The sequence below is a fragment of the Papio anubis genome, chromosome 1 (genome assembly GCF_008728515.1).
Source record: "Papio anubis isolate 15944 chromosome 1, Panubis1.0, whole genome shotgun sequence".
NCBI lineage: Eukaryota > Metazoa > Chordata > Mammalia > Primates > Cercopithecidae > Papio > Papio anubis.
This window is the reverse complement of record NC_044976.1, coordinates 184,775,592-184,799,755: the sequence shown is the minus strand read 5'-3', so window position 1 is coordinate 184,799,755 and position 24,164 is coordinate 184,775,592. Positions and strand designations below refer to the sequence as shown.

The following is a 24,164-nucleotide window of genomic DNA, read 5'->3' as shown; positions in this document are numbered from 1 at the left end:
TGAAAATCAGGCAATCTATTAGAAATAAGGGCAAAACCTAGTGGATTTTTAGTATTTATCCGATAGTATTATTCTAATTTTAAAGTGGAAGACTCAAAGTGTTCATAACTCCAGTGACTTTGTCCACAGAGAGAATCAAGAGGGTATGACAAGGTGAGGAAAACCTTCATTCATCTTTCTTGCTTTTCTTCCAGGGGCCCCACAGAGAAAACATTCCCAACAGGATGGGTCATAGATCTTTGGCTTGTCCCATCTAGATATCCAAGGCAATTTCACTGCTTTCTTTATTAGGGTATTTTTATCACCTATAAAATCAATCACTGTAAGAAAGTTTTTCTGTATATAGCTGATAGAAGTTTGCATTTGGCATAGAAAGAAGACAATCTATTTGCAAAGAGGCCAAAGCTCACTAATCACCAAATGAGTGACAGCATCCTCCAAACACCACCATTTTGAACTCAAAAATGTCCAGTTGGCCCCAATCTGAAAAAATCTTAAAAAATAAACATATGGCTTCAGAGTCCTATTCAAGCATGTAACTGAATGAATGAATGAATTCTATCACCAAAGTGATGCTACAGGAAGTCAAATGCAGTGAATGTATTTTTGAGAAGAGGAAGAGTTATAATATCTGAAAATAGCTCTGCCAAGAAGCCACTATGGTTGAAAAGACATTATAATCTTTTAACTACCTTTCTTTTTATGGGTATGTACAGGACCTCATAGTCCTGGATTATTACCCCATCAAAGCATCCTCCTAATTTAGCCCTGAGCCTCCTGGTACAGAATGGACCCCTGATAAGTGTTTTATGGATGGATAAGTGAATAAAATACTCTTCTAAGTACAATGTGACCCAATTTACCACTTTATGGGAAATAAGGCTAACTTCCTTTATCCTGCATGTATCGGCTCACAGATAAAGAAAATTTTGAAAAAAAGCCTGGGTACATTCTGTTATCCACATTATAAGTGCTTATCCTTCACCTATAAGTAGATTCATTGGGTGTCCGTGTGTGTGTGGCTAACTGTAATTTACAACCATTCCTTACTGTCTATTCTCTATAAGAGTCCTCTCATCTAAGCCAGAATGGTTCTCACCATTGGACACATAGTAAAAACAAGGTATAGAGAGATAAGGTACCAGAGTGCATGTTAAGGTGAAAAGTGCTGTTAGAGTTAAGATTTCTGAGACCTCACAGTGCTCTAGTTAGGAGCAGAGACTTTGGGGTCAGGTAGACTGAAGGATGTATTTTTTTCACCCACTTTCTAAGCTGTGTGACCTTGGGGAAACTATTTACCTTATGAGGCCTTAGTTTCTACATTAATAAAACAGCACTTACTGGCCAGGCATGGTGGCTCATACCTGTAATTCCAGCACTTTGGGAGGCCGAGGCAGGCAGATCATGAGGTCAAGAGATCAAGACCATCCTGGCCAACATGGTGAAACCCCATCTCTACTAAAAATTAAAAAAATTAGCTGGACATGGTGGCAGGCACCTGTAATCCCAGCTACTCGGGAGGCTGAGGCAGGAGAATTGCTTGAACCTGGGAGGCGGAGGTTGCAGTGAGCTGAGATCATGCCATTGCACTCCAGCCTGGGCAAAAAGAGCAAAACTCCATCTCAAAAACAAACAAGAACAACAAAAAACAAACAGCACTTACTTCCTAGGGTGGTTGTAGTAACTGAGCTGATAGAGGAAAAGTACTTAGCTTAAGACCTGGTGTGCAATGAGTGATGGGGGCTTGGGGAACTTCTCTTCTCCAGGATTCATGCTTTCATATATAATACGTCTCCAGTAAGGTAGCATGCCTGGTCTCTCCACCCCTGTACACATTATTAAAAAAAGAGAAACAGATCTGATTGATGAATATGGGGGGAAAAAAACTGATCAGGCAGCACTCAGCCCTTTTCATTCCTCTCTATATTTTTGGTATCTGCGTGCCTGAATAAAGTGTTTTCTGCTCTGCTGTCTAAACTCTGTGGGGACTTGTAGGGCCAGCTCTATTTCCATGGAAACCTGATATTTGGAGACATAAGTTTAGTTTAAAATAATGTTAAGCAAGCATCTTGACCATATCTAAGCCACATCTTCCAGCATAGTTTGATCAGTAATAAAGGTGATATTTTCATTTCCAACTGCCTGGCTCTTATCTCCGTCTCTTAGCTGGTCCCGAAGCTAGGTGGAGAAGAGAGGTGACATTCATTGGGTCTACTCAACTCCAACAATAGGTATTTTGGAAATGTCACCTTGGAGCAAAACCAAAGCATAGTTATGTGCTATGCTTTCTTACTTGACTGTATAAAATAGCCCAACGGTTTTGTTAGTATTGGTGTCAGTGGTTAGCAAGACATTACAGTCCACATGAAGTATAGTAGCTCCCATCTGCCAAGTTAGAATGAATAAATGACCCAATTTACTGGATGCCCCTCACGCATCCAAGGGGTAGTATCAGTCTCTACCAGTATTACAACAACTAGAGGGAAATACACGTATCACTATACCATGAATCCCAGCTCTAATGATTATGTAGACATGCTCTGAAGATGGCTCCCTCTGGTCATATTTTTCTGAACTTATTGTTATTTGAGGCAATACAAATAATAATTACACATTGCTGGCAAATTTACAAATTCTAAGCAAGGTGGTCAGCATGTGGCTCAGTGGTCAAATTTGCTGTTGTATTTTTTTTTTTAATTATGCCTGTACCAGCAGTTGTTACATGATATGCAAACTCAGGAAATAAAATCTAAAAATAAAAAAGTTAATAAACAAAAGCCAACATAGAAACAGAGGATTACGTTAACCACAGTTCATGTGCCTGACATTCAGAAATCAGAATACTTATCCTATTATTCCAGAGCACCCCAGGACTTGGAAAAAGTACTTCAGAATCCCAGACAATGTGGAGTAGTTTGGAAAGCCAGGCAAATATAAACAAAAAAATACAGAAGACTGTCAAGTAGTAGTTTCCAATCAAATGGTTCTTTATACATCACTGCTACTCTTCACATTCAAAATTTTACATAAAAAAATAAAATGAGGGAAAGGAGGAGGATCTTAAAAATCAGCAGACTGAGTCAACTTTCACTAAGAAAGATTCGGCTTTAAAAAAAATTCCAAAAGCATACCCTGCACCGAAAAACACGTTGCCCTATCTGGAAGTCATTATTTAATCCAGCAAGTTCCTGATTTCTAGAAGGACAATGAAATTGTGGTGACCTGAACTGAAGCCCTATGTCTCACCAAACCTTAATTCACCAACAATGAGAACATGCATGGGAAATCAGGATTCTTTGAGCCAGAGGAAAGGAGCAAGGAGGGAAAAAAAAAAAAAAAAAGGCTGAGTTTCAAGAGCCACAAATTATTATAAGTGCCTTTGAGTCCTGAGGGAGGAAGAAACACTGAACTTCATAAGGCAGATGTGGTCAGCAAATTCCACTCCAGATTAAGCAAGAGTCCTTCTGGCTATCTGCACAGCCCTCATGGCCATCTCAACCCCTAAATAGCTACCTTGCTCCAGAGTTCTTACCAATCATCTCTGCACAGAACCTGAGAGGACGTAAAACTGCCAGGCAACAGCATGATTTACATGGTGACTTGAAGACGAAAGCAGTTTTTGCATTTATATTGGAGAAAACCCATTAACTGGATAATTTACACTTCCCTCTCAAATCTCCCTCTAGTACGAACATTTCCAAGTTGTTGTCAATGCCCAGTCTTTGGGAGAACATTAACTTCCATCGTCACTACCATAATCATCAATCTACATTGTAATGTGAGAATTATAGGGAAGTCAGATTTGCTATGGCCACGTGCAGGGACTTTATTCTGGGCTGAACCATCATGGATGGAGAATGCAAATCACTGAGAAGTGGCACCCTGAAGTTGTAAAGCCCAACTTGGGAAGCCATTGTCCTAGGAGCCTCTACCAAGGTAGTAAGGGAAAGAAGGTAAGTTCTTAAAATTCCTAAATCACACATTTATGTTGACAGAGATTCCGAAAAGTCAAATAATATCTTCGTAACTTAATTTTGCCATGTCAATATGCCACTTGAAATCGAAGTCACTTTTACGTTTTTTAACTAAAATTTACTTTAAATCAACTTTCTGCTTAATCTGAATCTTAGAGACAAAATGAATGAAATCATAGGTTTCATATGCCTATTATTTTTCTCATACATATATTTTCTAATATATGTTTAAATATTATAGTTTTAAAATGATAACTCAAGTACCAACTAAAAATATTCTCATACTGATGCTAATTTCTTAGTTTTCAACATCGTACTACAATTAGGCAAAATGACAATTAGGAGAAGCTGGGTGAAAGGTATGTGGGAATTATTTGTATTATTTTTGCAACTTTTACATAAGCCTAATATTATTAAAAAATAATAAATTACCATTTATTGGGCAACACTGACAGTGAACAAGTTTCCTCAGGTAAACAAATGTCTTTTCTTTGCCTTTAGGGTTATCTAGAACTTTATCAAATCCATGTGGAAATAATGGCTACTACATGTCTTCACGTGCTCTAATTTGTGTTGATGTCATAAGAGATTCTGGAACATGATTTTTATTTTTTCTGCCAGGTTACTGGACTAAATAGGAATAGTCCCTAAGGCTACTACCAAAACAGGTCCAGAGATGAGATGGAAGTAGAACTCAATGATTTTAAGTTATCTCTGAGCTTGTTTAACATACTAGATAACAGCCCCAGTGGTTTATAGAGGTAATCTGGTCTAATTTAGAGGAACCACAGCTTTAAAATTTTGGAGAAGGTTATTAGTGATTTCTCACTACACACAAGGAATCTACACAGTGTGCAATGAGATTGCAGCCCCCTCCCACACAGATGCTTTAGACTAGAAAATGATTTCCCAATAGATATGCCCTGGCATCCCAGTCTGCTGCAAATGGATTCAATGTGCAGTGATATTCACCCCCTGCCTTCGGGGTAACTGGTGGGGTCTGGCATAAGCCACAGTCCCTAAAACCCATCACCTCTAACCATGAGAAGACACATGATTCACTCCAGGGAGATAGAGAAAAATCATCATTTTTAGGGATGTCTTGTCATGAAAAAGTTTGGGAAGTATTGACCTGGCAGTTTTCATGGTGCCTTAAATCTTTAAGTCTCTGAGTTTTCTAGTGTCTGACCCCAGGATAGCCTAGCTCAGCAAAATCTCTAAGATTTTGAGGAACTCAGATAAATCTCAGATTCCTTTAACCTGCAACCTCGGAAAAATCAACTTTCAGCTCTGTTCCTCTGGAGGTAAATGAAGGTAAAAACGTCTTGGATTTAGGTGTTCTGTCTTAAAGTAGCTCATACTTTTCCGAGTGGCTCTGTAACAACAGCCATCTCCTATCCTTTAATACCAAGGCCCCTGGGAAACATACCAAAGTTGCTTTAAATGTCAGAGTCTCTCAATTGGTCTCCCCTGTGACCTTTAAGTAACCATAACAATGCGCCTTCCAGGCTCACTGTATGTCCAAAACCCTCAAGATAGTGGCAAAAGAAAAGGACCTCTGAAAATCTCCTTAAGTTCCATAATTACGAAATTCTCAACCAAGCACTCTTCCTTTCTGATCCACAGAAATTTCCCATATGGCTGAAGGGAATGGAAGCTGAAGGCAGCAAATCTAATTAGAAGAGGTTATTGTGTGTGTATACAGCTCTGTTCTCCATAGGACCCACAGGACTCTCATAACAGTTCAGGAACAAAAACAGACCTCGGGGTAGAAAGAGCAGATCAGGAACTCTTACTCATTCAATCATTCAGTCAGTCAGTCAGTCTGTGTGTCTATTTGTTCATTAAACACTGAATATCAGGTATCCGTCAGCACTAAGTTCACAGGCAGACAAAGCAATATGCTATTCTGTGGGAATGTTGTAATAGAGATGTAAACCAAGTGCTGCTACATTCACATGAAAGACAATTAATTCTCCCTGGGATATCAGGGTCAGTTCCCAGCTGAAGTACCATGGGAGTTAGGTTAGCAGTTCTCAAAATTCTTGGCCTGTGCAATCCTTTACACTCCTAAAAATTCTTGAGAACTATAACGAGCATTTGCTTATATGAGGTATATCTACCAATGTTTACCATATTTGAAGCCAGAACTAAGAAATTTTTAAAATATTTACTAATCCATTTCATTACAACAATAAGAAACCCACTACATGTTAACATAAGCCATATATTTTATTTTTAAAAACCTGTATTTTTCAAAACAAAAAATGGTGAGAACAATAACAGTGTCCAATGTTTTTTTGTAAATATTTAAATACTGGCTTAATACAAGACAGATGGATACTCATCTCCACTTCTTTAGCGAATACACTACACCATGTTATTTTGGATGAAATCGATAAAGAAGTTCTGTTTCACACAGATATAAAGTTAGAAAAGGAAGGAGTATTTTAATAGCCACCTCAGATATTCTTTAATACTACACCAAAACTCAACAAGCATTAATTTCTTAAAGGTGACTGGCAATGCAGAAACATAAGTCATACACTGAACATTTTGTACGCTCTTTATCAAAATCATTGTCCATGTTGAAATTTGAACTTTTTTTATACATGCACTGGTCGCTTAGAAAATATCAGTTCATGGAGTTACACAGATCTTCCAAATGCTGGTACATTTCATTACACAATTTGAAAAACCCTCAAGCATTAATAGCATTACTGGTTTCATCAGAAAAGTCTTCAAGTATTGGAAAGCTGTCAAGCTCACTATGGCATTTACAAGTTTCCATAATATGTTAATTTTTATCTTAAAAGCTTGAATTTTATCATTGGCAACACACACTGTCAGTTGTTTTCCAAGATCACTTAGTTCACTTTCAAAAAACTTTCAGCCAATTACTCGAGTCTGAATAATTATAGTTAGCTTGTCAGTTGTTCTTTCAAGTAAAAGTTGTGATACAAGACAAAAGTAGATAGTTGAGCCTGCAAATCAAACAATCTCACTTTAGCTTGCAGCAGAAGTGCTTTCTGTGTGTACCCCACATTTTGTCACTTGGAATATTAAGGGGACATGTACTCAAGGGTGAATTTACAATAAATTAATAATTGTTACTGCTTTATTTGGGTTATTCTTAAATGAAACTGGATTTAAAAAAAAAAAAACAAAACAGTGAGAGTGGTGAAAAGTACAATGACTGCTAGTATAGTTTGGTGGTGTATTAATTCCTGCTAAGACACCAACAGTTTTTCCCACTACTGTTTTGCACCATGATTGTAAATATCAATTCAGTGAAAAAGATAACTGATATCTTAATATTATGATGAAAATAGTTTTCACTTCAAAGACACCCTGGAAAGGGTCTCATCAGTCCCTGGGAAGGTCTGTGGAACACTTAGAGAGCTGCTGAGCTACACCATGGCTTCCCAGGAGTTAGTCTGTTGAAGTTCAATGGTACCAAGCTCAGCATACATTCACTAAGTAGGTACTCCATGACAAACAGCACTGTGCCAGAATCTGTGGACACAGATAACTAAGAAACTGTCTGCCTTTAAGGAGCTTACAGTCACAGAGGTAGGAAAATAGAGAAGAAAATTATTTTAGAAATAGAATATTACCAAGGAATATAAGTGCATGGAGTGCTGTGAGAATACAGGAGTACAAAGAGCCCTCAAAAGATTCCTAGAAGGAGATTTTATGTAAGACGTATAAGGCAGAATGAAAAGAATCAGAAGGAAAAATAAAAGAGCCAGTAAGAGCCCATTATTCCTGAAGTATGAAGTGGAGGAGAGTTGCTGAAGTAACTTTGAGGCTATCACTTCACCTTACTGCTTGCCATGATGTCTGGGTGGGTAACTTCAGCTCCAGGAATGGACTCTGATTAGCCCAGGCTGACCAGTTATTACCTTTTTCTTAACACAGAGACTGGTCCAAGGAAGAGTAGGCCTAAGCCAACATATGCCAAAAAGTAGCAAGGAGTAGCTTGCAGGAGTCTGCTGGTAGAAAGATGCCTCCTTCCTTTTAGGAGAGCTTTCTCAGAAGCAATCCTGACTCTTCCTCTGAACATTTTCCATATGAAAGGGATGCCTGAACTGTTGCAGCTATCTTACTACCAGCCTGAGGATGAAGCTCACACCCAGAGGTCAAAGTCATGAAAATTGCAGAGACCCACAACTGGAGCCCAGATAAAGGCAAGCTGCACTGCACCTTCATTGACCTGAGCCTATGCATCTTCTTTTCCGTTTACATCACTTTTTGTTGAATTTTGTCTTATAATCGAAAATGTCCAAACTAATATGAGGTTAATTTGAGATGGTGCTAGAGAGGTAGGAATAATCAGTTATAGAGTCTTTTTATGCCTTGCTAAGAATTCTGGGTATTCTTGGGCAGGTTCTAAGAGTCAAAATATCACAAGCTGGGAGATAACTAGGCCTTTGAAGTCACCACCAACTGATTTGGCAAGGACTCTTTTTTTTCTTCTTCTTTTTTTAATGCACTGGCGCTTTTTTTTTTTTTCAGTTTTACAAGTTATTTTCCTTCCTATAAAGAGATTGTGCATTACCCAAGAAAAGAAGAGACCAATTTCAAGGAAGATCAACAGTGACAAATGCAACTGAAGGCCACTGAGATGATGATAGAAGTTCCCTGGATTTAACATTAGAGGATCAATGGTGACTTCAGTGCAATGAAGCAGACAGGACTGTGACTGCTATTGTGATTGGGAGACGGAAAGGATGCTTGCTGAGAGAGTACACAGGTAAGCAGAAGTTTCTTTAATGTTTTAAGACAAAGGAAAGCTGAGTATGCTTATAGGCTTAAGGAAAAGATCTAGGAAAAAGAGGAATAGAAAAAGTAAAAATCTAGAAGAGAGGAAGGAGATATATATATATACACACACATATATGCATACACACACATATATGCACACACACACATACACACACACACATATACATACATACATATATAATTCCTATGTTCCTAGAAGAGATCAAACTCCTGGTTCTGTAAAGACAGGACTATGTCTGTTTTATCTCTCACTGTCTTCCAAAAGCCTACTATCATGACTGCTACTTAGAAGCTGCTCAAAATACATTGGAAATTGGAGGTAAGAAAGTAACAATGAATTCCAAAGTGGGTCTACAAGTTTGTGTGTTGGAAATATATGAAACTGGAGATAATATACCTGATAACCTCAACTACAAGGCAACATCTTATGCTAGGTGTAAAGATAGGAAATTCAGTTGGGAGCTTAACTACCTTACTAAGGTAGTCACTTGGGGAAGTGAGAGGAAGTCAATAAAAAGTAATAAGCAATTTTCAGGACCAAATGTAGACTAGAACCCAGATAACTATAGTACCTTGAATGTACACAAACAGGAGAATTTACACACAAATCTCAGCATTCAGTCTGGGGGTAAAGGTAAAGCATGTAAATTCGGGAAATTGATCTACCTCTGGACATTTGACTGGTAGATGCTGTATAATGACAAGAAGCAGCACTGAAATTGAGGATTCTAATAAAAAGGTAGTTCAGGAAAAGGAAAATATGTCAAAGCATTCTAATAGACATGGAGAAAATAAAAGTGTCGTTGAAACGGTGAATTTCCAAGGACCAATTATCAGGCAGAGTGAAAGAGCATGAGAAAGCTGGAAAGAAGAATTTGTGGTTCGAGTAGGGGCAGTTTCCGGGTTGAAGAATTTTTAGGGATGAGAAGGGTGTGACCATAGTTGTGGGTAAGTAAAATGGAGTTATGAAGGCGGAGTTGCAGGAATCAAGGAATTATAAAGTAGAAAACTGAACGTGTTGTGTACTTCAGGGGTTGGCAAAATACAACCTATAGGCCAATTGCTTATTTTTGCAAATAAAATTCTAATGGAACACAGCTATATACATTAACTTACATATTGTCTATGGTGGCTTTTCTGCCAGTATAAAGATATATTGAGTAGTTACAACAGAGACCATCTGGTCTAAAAAGTCGAAAATATTTAATATCTTGCCCTATAAGAAAACATGTTTTGATCTAGGCCTATATAGTTAATAAAGTGTTCTTGTGTAAAGGCAGGAGTTGTCATAGCAGAAAATACAGAGAGGCAGTACTAAGCACATTGGGGAGTGACCTGGAAGACGATACATAGAGGTTGTTAGGAGAGGCAGAAGACTACCAAGCCAAAGATGTGTATTTTCAAACAGGAGGTGTTTCCTGGAAGGAGAGTGAAATTGTATGGGCCTAGAAGAATGATTTTTACTTTTTTTTGAATCCTTATGGTAGGGACTGACTGCTATTTAAAATAAATAAACAAATAAATCTATTCTCTCTTTCCTTCTAGAATTTAAGTTGAGCACATGACCACCCAGATGAGAGTGCTTTTCCCAGTATCCTTTGCTGGGATTTCGGGCACGCAACAAAGTTCTTACCTATGGCATTGGAGTAGAAGCGATGTATGCAACTTTTGCCTTACTTTCTTAAAAAAAAAAAAAAAGAGAGAGAGAGAGAAAAAGAAAATTGTTACCCTGAATGGCTGTCCTTCCCCTTCCTGTGAGTGTAAACACACATACTGGTGACTCTGCAGAAGAGGATAAGGGCCTGGGGAATGGCAGAGCAACAAGGTGGAAGAATCTAGGGTTTGTGAATACTTCATGGAGTAGGGTCTTGCCAAGCTGAATCACTCTTCATAGAATTGTCGCCTGAGGGAGAAAAGTTTTTCTTCTTTAAGTCACTTTCTAAGAACTCTTTATTCCAGAAAAGAAAAAGTTCATCTCTATCCCACTTACAAGACCTTTTTAAAAATATGATTTAAGTTGTGGATCTTCTTTTCAAGAAATTGCCCTTATGCATAAATTTTATACTCAATTAAGTCTGTAGCCTATACGTGGTCTTGAAGCTAAGAACATGTGGTATAGAAGCAGCAGTGGAGAGAAAAAGGAAATAGCCACTCCTCCCATGTGTTTGTACAGAAGGAACTTTTCAATAAAGCAGTCATCCTTTGCCATTGTGCTTTTTCAGGTTATATCCTTGACTGGCAGTAGACTGAAAGAGCCAACCAGACAAATCAGGAAGGACAGGAGAGGGCATATTGTAAAGATAATGAGGTCAAGGTACAGGATGAGACTATGATGGGAGACATGAGTAAGAAAGAATTTGAGTTCTCAGAATCCATATTTGGGAAAGGTAGATATCCCAGGGAGAGTAGGACAATCCAAAGCCATCAGTCAGTACCACAGAAAGCGTACAGATTTGCATTGCATAACTGCAAAAGATGCTACAGGTACACAGGTTCCATAGTGCGGCAGATTCACCATCAGAATTTTCTCGTATTTAGAATTTAAAAGCCAGCTAGAAACTGATAACAGTAAAAGGATTTCACTGGGTACTGCTGTGGTTTACATGACTAACATCACGTTCCCTCAACCAAAAGTAGTCAATTAACACACAACATTAATAGCTTTCATATACAGAAAGTACAATCCTTTGGAAAATAAATAAATCAAAAAGAAAACACTCCTTTTACAAAAGCACAAACAGATAAAATATCTAGGAGTAAATCTAACAAGAAATGTGCAAGAACTATATGAGAAAAAAAAAAACCTTAAATTTCTACTAAAGGGCAGTCAAAATTTGAACAAATGCAAACATATAAATTTCTTAAGTAGAAAAACTCAACATCTTAAATATTCAGTTATTTCTTAATCAATTTAAAAATTTAACAAGGTTTATGATTAAAAATACCACTAGCTTTTGTTATTCTTGTTGTTGTTACGTTTTTAGAACCAGATAAGCCAGTTAAAGTTTATACGGAAAAAAGGAATGGCTAGGAGAACTCTAGAAAAGAATAGCAGCAAAGGGTGACCAGCCCTGTGAGATATTAAAACACACTACAGAGTTTTAATAATTAACACAATATGATATAGGCACATTAATATATCGACATAGTAATAGAACAGAATAAAAGCTCAGAAATAGACCTAAATGTACTATGGAATTTATTATATGATAAAGGTGGCATCTCAAATCAGAGGGTAGATTATGAGCTATTTAATAAATGGTAATCAACCATCTAAGTAACAATGTGGACAACTGCTACAGCTTGGATGTGTGTCCTCCCAAACCACTTATTAAAATTTGATCCCCAATGTTGGAGGTGAGGCCTAATGGAAGGTGCTTGGGTTGCAGGGGTGGATGCCTCATGAGTAGATTAATTCCTTCCTTGGAGGTAAGTGAGTTCTTGCTCTATTAGTTCCCTCTAAGAGCTGGTTGTTAAAAAAAAAAAAAAAAGTTCTTGGCACCTCTGCTTCTCTCTCTTGTGATGATATCTTACCAGGTAATCTCTGCCCATTCTGGCTTTCCTTTGTCTTCCACCATGAGTGGAAGCAGCCTAAAGCCCTCCCCAGATGCAGATACCCAATCTTGAACTTTCCAACCAACAGAACTGTGAGCCAAATAAGCCTTTTTTTCTTTATAAATGACCCAGCCTCAGGTACTCCATTATAGCAACATAAAATGGACTAAGACACCAGCTAAAGTTGGTACTTCATATACCATACTTGGATAAAGCCATATATCAAACTACATACCACAATAAATTCTAAATATACCAGGTATTTAAATGCAAAAAATAAAGCCATTAGAGTATTCAGGGGAAAAAATGATGAATACTTCTATAACTTTAAAGTGAAGAAGACCTTTCCAATGAAGACATAAGGTATAGAAGTCAAAAAGAAATAATTAATATCTTCACTTACATAAAATCCAAAGACTTCTGGAAAACCAGCCAACAAATAAACAAGCACACAAAAACATAGGCAAAGTCAAAAAACATACAATAACCTGGGAAAAATAGCATTTGCAACTCATGTTACAGTCAAAGAGATAAGCTCCCTCGTATCTAACATGCTCCTAAAATATGAAAGGAATAACAGTTAGATGTCACTTTACACTCAGTAGATTGACAAATATTAGAACACTGTACAATGCCAACTGTTGGTGGGAGTATGGGGATTTAGGAACCCTCAAATATTAATACTACTGATGAGAGTACAAACTGATCCAGCCATTCTGAGCACAGTTTGGTAGTATTTAGCCAAATTAAATATGCATAATCTTTATAAACCAGCAATTCTGCTTCTGCTATGTATCCCAGAGAAATTTTCACAAAAGTCCTTGAGGAAATATGTACAAAAATGATAACTGCAGTATTATTTATAGTGATGGGAAGCAGGAGGCATCCTGGATGTCCATCACTGAGAGGACTGGCAAAATGTAATAGGTGACCATCATGTAGTGTTCTGCAACAGTCAGAATCAAGGGATAAGACTTGTGTTTTCCAATAAACCCTTCTGCAATAGTGGGCATGTTTTATGTATTCACTGTTCAATATGGTAGCCGCTAGCCACATGAAGTTGTTTAAAATTAAACTCATTAAAATGTAAACATAAAAATTCAGTTCCTTGGTTGTACTAGCTATATTTCAAGGGTTCAAGAGTTACATTTGGCCAGAAAGTACCATACTTGATAAGGCAGAACTAGAATACTACCATTATTACAGAAATCCCTATTGGACAGTGCTGGGCTATATTTATAGTAAGTAGTATGAGTAGATCTTAAAAATATAGTGCTGAGTGAAAAGAGTCAGTATCAGAATAACAATATCACATCACCATTTCCTTGAATTTAAAATACATTAACGCAGAACAACTATTGACTTATTGCAAGAACACATACCAAAAAAATAATAAGCATTAGGGAAATTAGAATATTTTCCTATGGGGAACAGTGAGTGAAAACTGAGAGTAGGTATAAAGGAAAAAAAGCAAATAGGCAAATCAATAAATGACTGGAAGGAGTAAGGGCTTTCAGAGACCTATAATAAAATATGCTGTGAATTGAGGAATACGATTAAGTCAAATCTCTGCATGAGATTACAAAAAAAGGAAAGCACACAAAAATCTGCATACTAATGTTCATAGTATTTTTATTCATAATTGCCAAAAACTGGAAACAACCAAGATGTTTTTCAATAGGTAAAAGGACAAACTATGGTACTTCATGCAATGGAATATTATTCAGCAATAAAAATAACTGAGCTATCAAGCCATGAAAAGATGTCAATAAATCTTAAATGCATGATATTAGGAAAAGACGCAAGTCTAAAAGGGTTACATACTTTATTACAACTATATGGCATTCTGGAAAAGGCAAAACTACAGTGATGGTAAAAAAGCCAGAGTTTGGAAGTAAGGAATGGAGGATTAAATAGATGAAGGGTAGGAGATTTTGTAGGGTGATCAAATTGTTCTGTATGATTCTATAACTGTGGATTTATTACACCATACATGAGTGAAAATTCATTAACTTTAGGGAACAAACGGACAACTTTATATGCGCAAATTAAAAGAAAATAAATCATTTAGGAGATTGGGTGATCCCAGGATGAATGCAGAATGTGACAAAATGCTAACTAAATCACAAATGTATGAACAACCTCACTGGAAGGAGGTTGGGGGGAAGTGTTGGCCTAAGCAACTTTAGAGTAATCTGTAAGACTAAAGACAAAAGAAATTGTACAGAAAAACTGCCCTATAACTAATAAAATTGTTCCCCATAGTGGTATGGACAAACAATTCCAATACTGTAATACATCCACAGTGAAACTGAAAAATTAAATACATGCATGGTAGATGGTGGGAGCCAGGTTACTCATTGTTGGAGTAGGATAAGCACGGTGAGGAAGTGAGATGATTCATGAATTAGATGAGACCTAATGTTAATTAGGTAATGATAATTAGATAATGGATTAAAGCTGGAGACATCAGTATGAACTCATGATTAGCTTAATATAGACACATATGGTTACATATAGAAATATTTACAGATAGATGTACACATATGTTAGTAAAGACATATATTTCCTTGCTCTGTCAGCTGAGAGAGCCTAGAAGCAACAACACTCCTGCAACAAGCCCACCTAGTTCCCAGATCTTGGTTTCTAACATCATCCTCCAATTAAAAGAGTGATGGGGGCCAGGCATGGTGGCTCGTGCCTATAATCCTAGCACTTTGGGAGGCTGAGGCAGGCAGATCACAAAGTCAGGAGTTTGAGACCAGCCTGGCCAATATGGTGAAACCCCATCTCTACTAAAAATATAAAAATTAGCTGGGTGTGGTGGCAGGCACCTGTAATCCCAGCTACTCAGGAGGCCGAGGCAGGAGAATTGCTTGAACCCAGGAGGCAGAGGTTGCAGTGAGCCGAGATTGTACCACTGCACTCCAGTGAGACTCTGTCTCAAAAAAAAAAAAAAAAAAAAAAAAAAAAAAAAAAAAATCATGTGCTGCTTGGAGAAATAGCTGATTCTAGAATAGGGGCAGGTAATATGCAAGATGACCCTGGAGAAGCCTGTAGTGACAAGAAGTAAAAAGGAGCTCACAAAACAAAAACCCACATTGACTGGGGTATGTCAAAGTTTCACAGTAGCCAACTAAAAGAGCTTCCATTAGCCAATGCTGAGACAAACAATTTGAGCAATAAAATCAATAAAGTAGTACTGAATTAAAACCCAAAGTATAAAATAAATATTCATGAGTCCATAGGACATAAATAAGTAAACAAATAAATGGAAGAAAAGAAACAATTCTCTTATGTAGCATAATTCAAAATAATTTATGTAGATACTCAGCCTTCAAGAAGGTGGACCACAGCTCCCCATTCCTTTGGAATAGTCTGTGCACAGTGACTTCCTTCAAAGGAGTGGAGAGAGGGTAAAAAAGGTAACTTTACAGTGGAGAAACCTGGCAAATACAACCTCAACAAAGTGACTGAGGTCAGCATTAACAGTGAGAAGTCAAGTTGATAGAATGTACCCTTGATATGATCTGATGAAAATGACACTTTATAGCTTCCTTCTCCAAACCTTAGTTCCAGTCTAATGATGAGAAAAACATCAGACAAATACTGATTGAGGAACATTCTACAAAATGCCTGACTAGTATTCTTCAAACTCTCAAGGTCATCAAAACCAAAACAAGCCTGAGAAAGTGTCATAGCCAAGAGAAGCCTAAAAAGACGTGATGACTAAGTGTACTGTGGTACCCTGGATGAGATCCTGGAACAGAAAAACAATGTTAGGTAAAAACTAAGAAAATCTGAATAAAGTATAGACTTTTGTTAAAAATCATGAATCAACCTTGGTTCTTCAATTGTAACAAATGTATCACACTAATATAAGATGTTAATAGTGACAGAAACTGAGTATGGGGTATAATATGGAAACTCTCTGTACTGTCTTCCCAATTTTCCCATAAATCTAAAACTGTTCTTTTTGTTGTTGTTGTTGTTTGTTTTGTTTTGTTTTATAAGGTCTTACTCTGTTACCCCGGCCAGAGTGTACTGGTAGGATCTCTGCTCAACTCCACCTCCTGGGCTCAAGCCATCTTCCCACCTCAGCTTCCCAAGTAGCTGGGACCACAGGCATACGCCATCACATCCAGCTAACTCTTGTATTTTTTGTAGAGATGAGGTTTTGCCATGTTGCCCAGGCCGGTCTCAAACTCCTGAGCTCAAGCCATTCACCCACCTGGCTTCCTAAAGTGCTGGGATTACAGGTGTGAGCCACCACACCCGGCCTAAAACTGTTCTTTAAAAATTAATTTGTATTTTTTTTTAAAAAAAAGGAAAACAAGTATCAGGTACTGCTGGAAGCTTTGAGGCCCTCTTTTTCACCCTCTCCCTTCACACAATCTTCCCTTTCCACAAGAGGTAACACTCGTCTTTTATTTTGTTTTTGTTTTCTTGCTTTTCATAAAAATTTTGCATTTGTATGTATTCTTAAACAATATGTTATTTTGCATTCACATAAATAAAATTGTACTATATTTTTTTCAGCTATTTTCTTATTTTCACCTAACGTTACATTTGTGAGATTTACCCACATTGATATATGTAGCTACAACTCATTTACTCTCCTGGTTAGATAATATATCACCGATGAAGGTGCCACCTTGTACATTTCTAGTCTCCTGATAATGGTTGCTTCCAGGTTTTGCTATTCCCAACAAATATTCTCATGCATACATGTAAAAATTCCTGTGTAATGAAAAGCTAGAAGTGGAACTGCAAAATCTTCAGGCATATACATTTTCACCTGTACTGTATAATACCAAATCGTTTCACAAAAGTTGTCAGGTCAGTTTAGATTACCGTCAACAATTTGATTGTTTGTTCCTTGGAAATCTAGAGATCTATACCAATACTTTGGGGTTTTTATTAACATTTTAAAGTGTACATGATTAAAAACAAAATATCAACTATCTCATATTTTTAGTAGGAATAAAATAGTGATAGATGACCATGTAACAAAAGTGATTGAAACAATTTTTTAAAAACGTAATTAATTACTTTTTAAAAATAATAAAATGATGATAGGTGTCAATTTGTAGTACATTCGAAATTTCCATAGACCTTAACTTGTCCTGGGAGATTAACTTGCTCATAACAGAGCTCTTTTTGCCATCTGTGTGCATAAGCATGAACTGGTTTAAAAGTGAAGAAATGAGAACTTTGCATGTCCCTGCTGAAAAGTTGCCAAGTTTTGTTCTCATAAACTGGCCATAATGTGAGAAACTACTAGTCTTTTAAGTTTAATTACATTTCTAAAAAAAGAAAGAAAAAAGTGTGTGTGTGTGTGTATATGATATATATGTGTATATATAGTGTGTCTATAAGACAAGACCTCAATCTTGCTTCCTCAGATGAATAAAGAAACTAAAATTGGCTGGGAGTGGTGGCTCATGCCTGTAATCCCAGCATTTTGGAAGGCCGAGGTGGGTGGATCATTTGAGGTCAGAAGTTCGAGACCAGCCTGGCCAACATGTATGTATGTAACATGTATGTAACAAAAGTATCACTGCCTTTAACGAAAATACAAAAAAAAAAAAAAAATAGTCGGGCATGGTGGCGGGTGACTGTAGTCCTAACTACTCAGGAGGCTGAGGCAGGAGAATTCCTTGAACCTGGGAGGTGGAGGTTGCAGTGAGCCAAGACTGTGCCACTGCACTCCAGCCTGGGTGACAAAGTGAGGCTCCATCTCAAAAAAAAAAAAAAAAAAAAGAAATTAAAAATTTATTTTTTCTTCAAAAACTCTAATTACTTGAATTTGAGTCATATCAATATATCTAAAAAAGCATTTAAAATGTTGTAAAATTCATCATTCACATTCAAAATTCCTTTGTTGTAAACATCTAAATTCCTGTAGAGAAACAGTAAATAACAACCCTCTCAATACTATAAATTAGCACATTCTGCTAGCATGAGTTATATAAGTGCTGAAGAACCTACCTTAGGATTGCTACCATTCATCTATTGTGTCTTGGATAGGGCTGCCAATCTATACAAATGCATTTACTGTTAACTTAGGCAGCTCACTGTAGTGGAGAGAAAAAAAAAAGGAAAAGAAACATACTTCAAAGTTTCCCCTCAAATGGGAAGATGGAGAGATGTGTGAAAAGAATTGGGGATACCTGGGTATTTTAACTGTTTCCTATCAGGCCAAAGCTCACCCATAAGTAACATTATGTCCAATATTACCTTTGAAGCCAACTGAAAAGCTCAGTAACTGCTATTTAAACAATTCCACTGAGCTCTCAAAATAAGTTCTAAGCACAAGACCACCCAATACAAAGATCATCGGCTTTGGACAAGTAGCTAAAACCATATTACTTTCTGGATAGCTCCATTTAACAAGGGAGCCTTCTTTCTGGGACTCTCAGTTTGCATTTCTGTAGGGCCCTCCTCAGAAGAGCACTGAACATATTACCTTCATCCCCAATGCAGCCTACCTACCTTGTTTATCATGATTGTGAGTCCCATACATGTCACCATAGGGACATGGAAATATGGCTACCTGAACCTGAAAACTATAAATAAATAAGAATTTCCAAACTCTTCTTAGCAAAGTATATGTACTTATCTGACTATTTTTTGATGAAGTTATTAAGGCTGGTGTGAGAAATCACTCAATGGGCAAGGATATTCAAGATGTATTTGCATAAAGACCATAAAAGACTCCTCTGTACAAACTAGGTGAGTGTGCTTTCCCTATTTTAACTATTTTCAGGGCTCCTTTTATTCAACCATGAAGAAGAAATGATTTTGAAAACTCTTAAGGCATGTAAAATAGTAGCTCAGAGAAAGGCTTAAACATCATATTGACCTGAGTTCGAATGATGGATCCATCAACTGTTCACGAAGTGACCTGAGTAAGTTATTTAGCTCCCCGATTCTTCTATATTCTCCACTGCTGGAATAAGTAGAAAGCCAGAAGTTGACAGCAAATCTGTCTTCAAAGCCTGTTCTTTTAACCGCCACACTTGCCTGCTCCAGACACTTTAAACAGCACCTTGCATGTGGGAACTTACTACCTCTCTGCAGGCTGATTGATTTATCTTCAGGAATACCTTCTTCAATCAAAAGCCATGACAGCTAAAGCAAAATGCCAAGGCACAAGAGAAACACCTTTCTTCACTAAGTTGTACACATGCAAAAGCTCAATAGTTGGGTGAAATAGAAGGGCTTCTCCTTCAAATAGTAATGAGGCTGATATAAAAATGTATTCTATTCACAGCACAGAAAACCTGGAAGTCACACTTCAGGTTAACTCCTTATCTCCAAATCAAATATGCTCCAAAGCAGGAATGTCTACTATATTGAAGGCTGAAATATGAAATTTTAGTTTAGATATGAAATATTAGTTGACTAATTTGGCAAATCTCTTAAATCTCCTGAGAGGATGCTAAGGCTTATGTGCCTAAATATTTTAAATTAGAAATGACAGTTATTTTGCAACACTTTTGAGGCTTTCACCACACATCTGAAAGCAGGGGTTTAGGTTTAGATTACATGGCTTAGAGTTAACCAGATAAGTACTATGAAGAAGAATATCAGGCACAGAACCATCAGTATCTGTGAGAAGTATAGCAATCTAGATGTAACTAAAAACATTCATATTCAAAGCATTTTAAAAACCATGTATAGTCAAACAAAACATACCTAAAAGTCATATTGGGCTCTTGAATCACAGTTTGCAAACCCTATCTGAAAGAAAAGGAGATATTGACTCCTCTTCTCTACTCAGAATTACACCACAAGCAAAACTGCCAAGGCTGATGGCTGAGATAGCCTCTGGGAGCCAGACTTTAATGCTTTCTATGTCAAGTCAGCCCTCCCTGCCTAGTTTTGAAGTGGAAAGCCATGTGCCACTCTACAGAGCCAGGCCCAGTCCCCAGTACTGTTATGCCACAAGGCTCTGTCCAGGCAGGCTGATCCCCACACTATGCCATATGCACGCCATTTCCATATTCACTCCCACCACCAAATGCCTTTGCTCATCTTTTCTCCATGACCTTAAATGTCTTCACCTTTCCTAGTCCAAGCCAAACCTAATCTACCTTTAATTTTGCACATTGGTGGGTGTTTTTCTGTTTTAATCCATGCAAAGAGCACAGAAGTGGGATACAGGCTTCATAGAGAGATGACATGTGCATGGTTTAGAAGGAAGAATGGATACCACCTAATAGAGAAAAGGCAAAGAGCCTTCTAGGCAGAGTAGCTACATGTGCAAAGTCTTGAAAGAGTCCAGAAGGCCATGGCAGGCTTGGAGGAATAAAGGGCTGGAGAAGCTGGCTGCAATCAGTGAAGTTACAGGACTTGATCCTAGAGGCAAAGGGAAGCCAAAGCTTGTTTTTCTTATTGTTTGTCTTTTTCTTTCACTCAAAGAAGTGACAGGTCTGATTTTAGTCAAAGCTTCCGGTCCATGATTACCACGGAATCTGCTCTTGTCATGCAAGCAGATCCCTCCACAGCATCCCTATACCCCTTAACAGCCATACCACACAATTAGGTAGGTACAGTTCTTATAGGTATCTTTGTGTTTCCAGTGACTAGAGACTACTTGAGAGCAAGAGACTTTTTTTAACTTCTGTTTCCTAGTAATGCCTCTGAGTGCTGAGCAAGTACAGCTCAATAAATTTCCAGAATTGACTGATTCAGATTCTTCCAGGAGATGGATTAAGTAAACAAGGTTCCAAAGATAGGAGTAGGGAAATCCCAAAACCAACTTCACTACAGCCCTCACCATTGGCCAAGAGCTGCATGATCAAGACCACAAAAGTTAAATTCCAAACTACCTTTGAGTCTATCCTCCATAAATTTGGACTCCTCTTCCTTTCTGCCCCGATCTGTTTAACCACCCACCCAAACTGAAATTCATTCCTTCTTCCTTTGAGCATAATGAACCAGAAAGAATAGGTATCAGCCTGTCTGTGGTTCTGAGCATACCCCACTGACTGGGAGGGTGGGAGACAATCGAGGTATTTAAATAGTGCATCTGGCCCTGAAGTGAGAGAGTGTGGCTGTGTGCCTGTGTATAAATGCCAAGTTGCAGCAGGTTACCATAGCAACCCCAACAGGACACTGCAGTGGGCAGCTTTGCACAGAGGTGCAGAAAACCCATTCTTACAACATCTGGGCTTTCACTGTGCACATTGGTTCCTAGTAGGCACATCACAGCATTAGGCCCTGGATTTGGGATTCTGTAAAAAAGAAATGAAATGTTGAATACCTGCTAGCCCTCCCTTTTTTTAAGCACCATGCATGTACCTTTTCATGCACAGTAAACACTACAAGCAGAGTGCAAAACAGCCTCCTTAGAAGCACATAATTCCCTCTACTCACTTTTATATACTATGATGAACAGACTATACTTTGCACATCAGCATGATTTCAACGTGAACTTTCCATCCTCTAAATAACCCAATAATTGTACATTTTGATGAGCAGCATATCCACAATTGTCCCATTTCCAGCTAATTCCCAGTTTTTATTATGTTATTGCTATTTTTGAATGCAAAAATAAATAATCCTGTCAAGAGTGTAGGTTGGGTTTAATGGGTTCAACTGAGCTGCACTCCAGGAACTGTAAAGCAACTTTTCAAAGGGCCAGGCAATTTTTGAAATTGCTTTTCCATAGGGGTTGGGGAGTAGGGGTTTATTCACTCACTTTCTAATGTTTTCATTGTGAAGACATCTCCTGTGACGGAAGAGCAAGAGGGATGTGTTAGAATTCCACACGTGGCTCCAGCCTACATGTGGCCACCAGGAAACCATGTTCCTGCAAATGGAACTCTAGTTGGTAGGATATTAAGTAGATGGAACAGCCTCCTGGACATTTTCTTTTTTTCTCTTCTTGGATCTAGAGACTGAAGTGTGGTTTTCTTTGAATTTCTCCTGGGCAAAATAAGAATAATTGGCAACATCACTAAAGAAATGGATTGCATGGTAGGCATGCACAGCAGGGTGAGAGCTCCATCTGTACCTGGGAAAGTGAGGAGAATTTGGCTAAGTGATATGAACTTGTGGTGCTTTGCAAGATACTAGAGCAGGACCACAATATCTTTGCAGCTTAGTAGTGGAAAACAGGGATGATTTGAGGTAATGTGTGGGTTCCAGTACCTGAAGTGACAGGAGTTCCACTACTTGAAGGTGACCTAAGAAAATTACAGTGGGGGAACCAAAAAGAGAGAGATGTAAACAAACAAACGAAGGAATCGCCCCTTGCCTAGAAAGGTCATTCTGTGTGCAGGAATGCCTATGTCTATCTAAGGTGGCCCTGGGAACAAAGAAGAGACCAATATTAACAGACTACAGTTGTATTCTATCTTTAACCAACTGTGATGTGACATGGATGTATGGATGTGGTTGAATTAGGGGGTTGTGACTTCTAAGCATCTAATTCTGGAGGACTTCCCAGAATGAACAGTTGGGGGATAAGAAACTTGAGTGTTTGGCAGGGAGGGTGTCAGTAGCCTGGTGATAGATAAAGGGCTCTCCATGAATGAAGACTAGAATCTGGCCTGCACATAGCTGGCAAGGTGATGACAGGATACCTGTTTCTAAAGCCCCCAGGAAGTGCTATGAGTGGGTGTGGGTGCCCAGGGTGTGTGAAGCAAAGAGCTGAGCATGTGGCTAGGGAGTGGGGAAAAGGGATTATGGGAGTTGAGCTGGTAGCAAACAAAAAGTGCTGTGTGGATGTGCTTCCGAATCAAAGCTGGGAGGTCAAGGCTGGGAGAGGTTTCAGAGAGACTCCTGCAACCTGTTTCTTTGGGGCAGGGCAGCTGAGAGGAGGCTCAGCATCCAGGTCGGATTTGGGGAGAAGTCAGGTGCAGAGGCGCTAGTATGCAAGTGGGTGTGGAGAATGGTCCGGGAGTGGGGCGGATCCGGGAGGTAGGAGTGGGGGAGGGGAGGTCGTCGGCGAGTGGGTGTGTAGAGAGAGCTGGAGTGGGGGGTGGGGGTGCCGGTCCAGCGCCTCCGGCCGCCTCGACCTCCCCCGGGACTCACCCAGCACGAAGTAGGGCAGCTCCGTGTTCTCCAGGTCGTCCACTACGACCATTTCTCCCGGGAAGTCGTTGCGCACCGAGAAGAGGAGCTTGGGCTCCGAGGCCGAGGGGCTGTGCATGATGCTCAGGTCGTTCTCGCGCAGGAAGGGCAGCGCCGACACCGTGATGCTTTTGAGCTTGCACTCCAGCTCCTTGGATGGATCCACGTCGCCGGCGGCCGTGGCCAGCACAGCTGCCGGCCCCCAGCAGCAGGCGAGCAGGGCGCAGAGCCCGGCTAAAGCCATCTTGAGCCCCGGCCGCCTTCCTCCTAGCGCTGCGATGGTGGGGGAGGAAGCGAGCGGGGAGGGAGCGAGGGAGCGAGCGCGGGAGGCGGGGGAGGTTAGGGAGGGGATGGAGAGCCGGGAGAGCCCTGGACCCGGGAATGAGATGCCGCTTGCAGAGTGATGGGTTTAAGCTCTGATGTCTGGAGAGCCCCGGATTCTTTGTTTCCCGGAGCTGCTTATCTGGAGAAGAGAAAGCGGGGGAGGGGAGAGAGGAGAAAAAGGGAAGGAAGGACGTCGAGAGGAAAGAGGAAGGGAGCTGAGGATTCTAGGGAATCAGGTCAGCCCCCAGCTGGCTGTCGGTGCTCCTGCCTCTCTCCTCCGTGGCATCCTCCAACACGAGCAAGGCTCTTGGCTATGAACTACCTGCACGGCATTTTTAATACATTGGTCTTTGCAATGTAAAATCTTCCCTCTCGCATCATTATCCAGAAGGCTTGAGGAAGGCACACACAGGCACACACCTTAACGGGCGCTTCTGC

At 39.1% G+C, this 24,164-nt stretch overlaps 1 protein-coding gene across 4 annotated transcripts in view; it reads right to left on the bottom strand.

Moving 5' to 3' along the window:
• ASTN1 (astrotactin 1) overlaps positions 1–24,164 on the bottom strand; it is a 374,655-nt gene extending 350,491 nt beyond the window's left edge. For all 4 annotated transcript variants that reach the window (XM_017952723.3, XM_017952711.2, XM_017952715.2 and 1 more), the window contains exon 1: positions 23,364–24,164. In XM_017952723.3, coding sequence (XP_017808212.2) covers positions 23,364–23,646 — 283 coding nt within the window. In that variant the 5' untranslated portion in view covers positions 23,647–24,164. The remainder of the gene's footprint in view (positions 1–23,363) is intronic.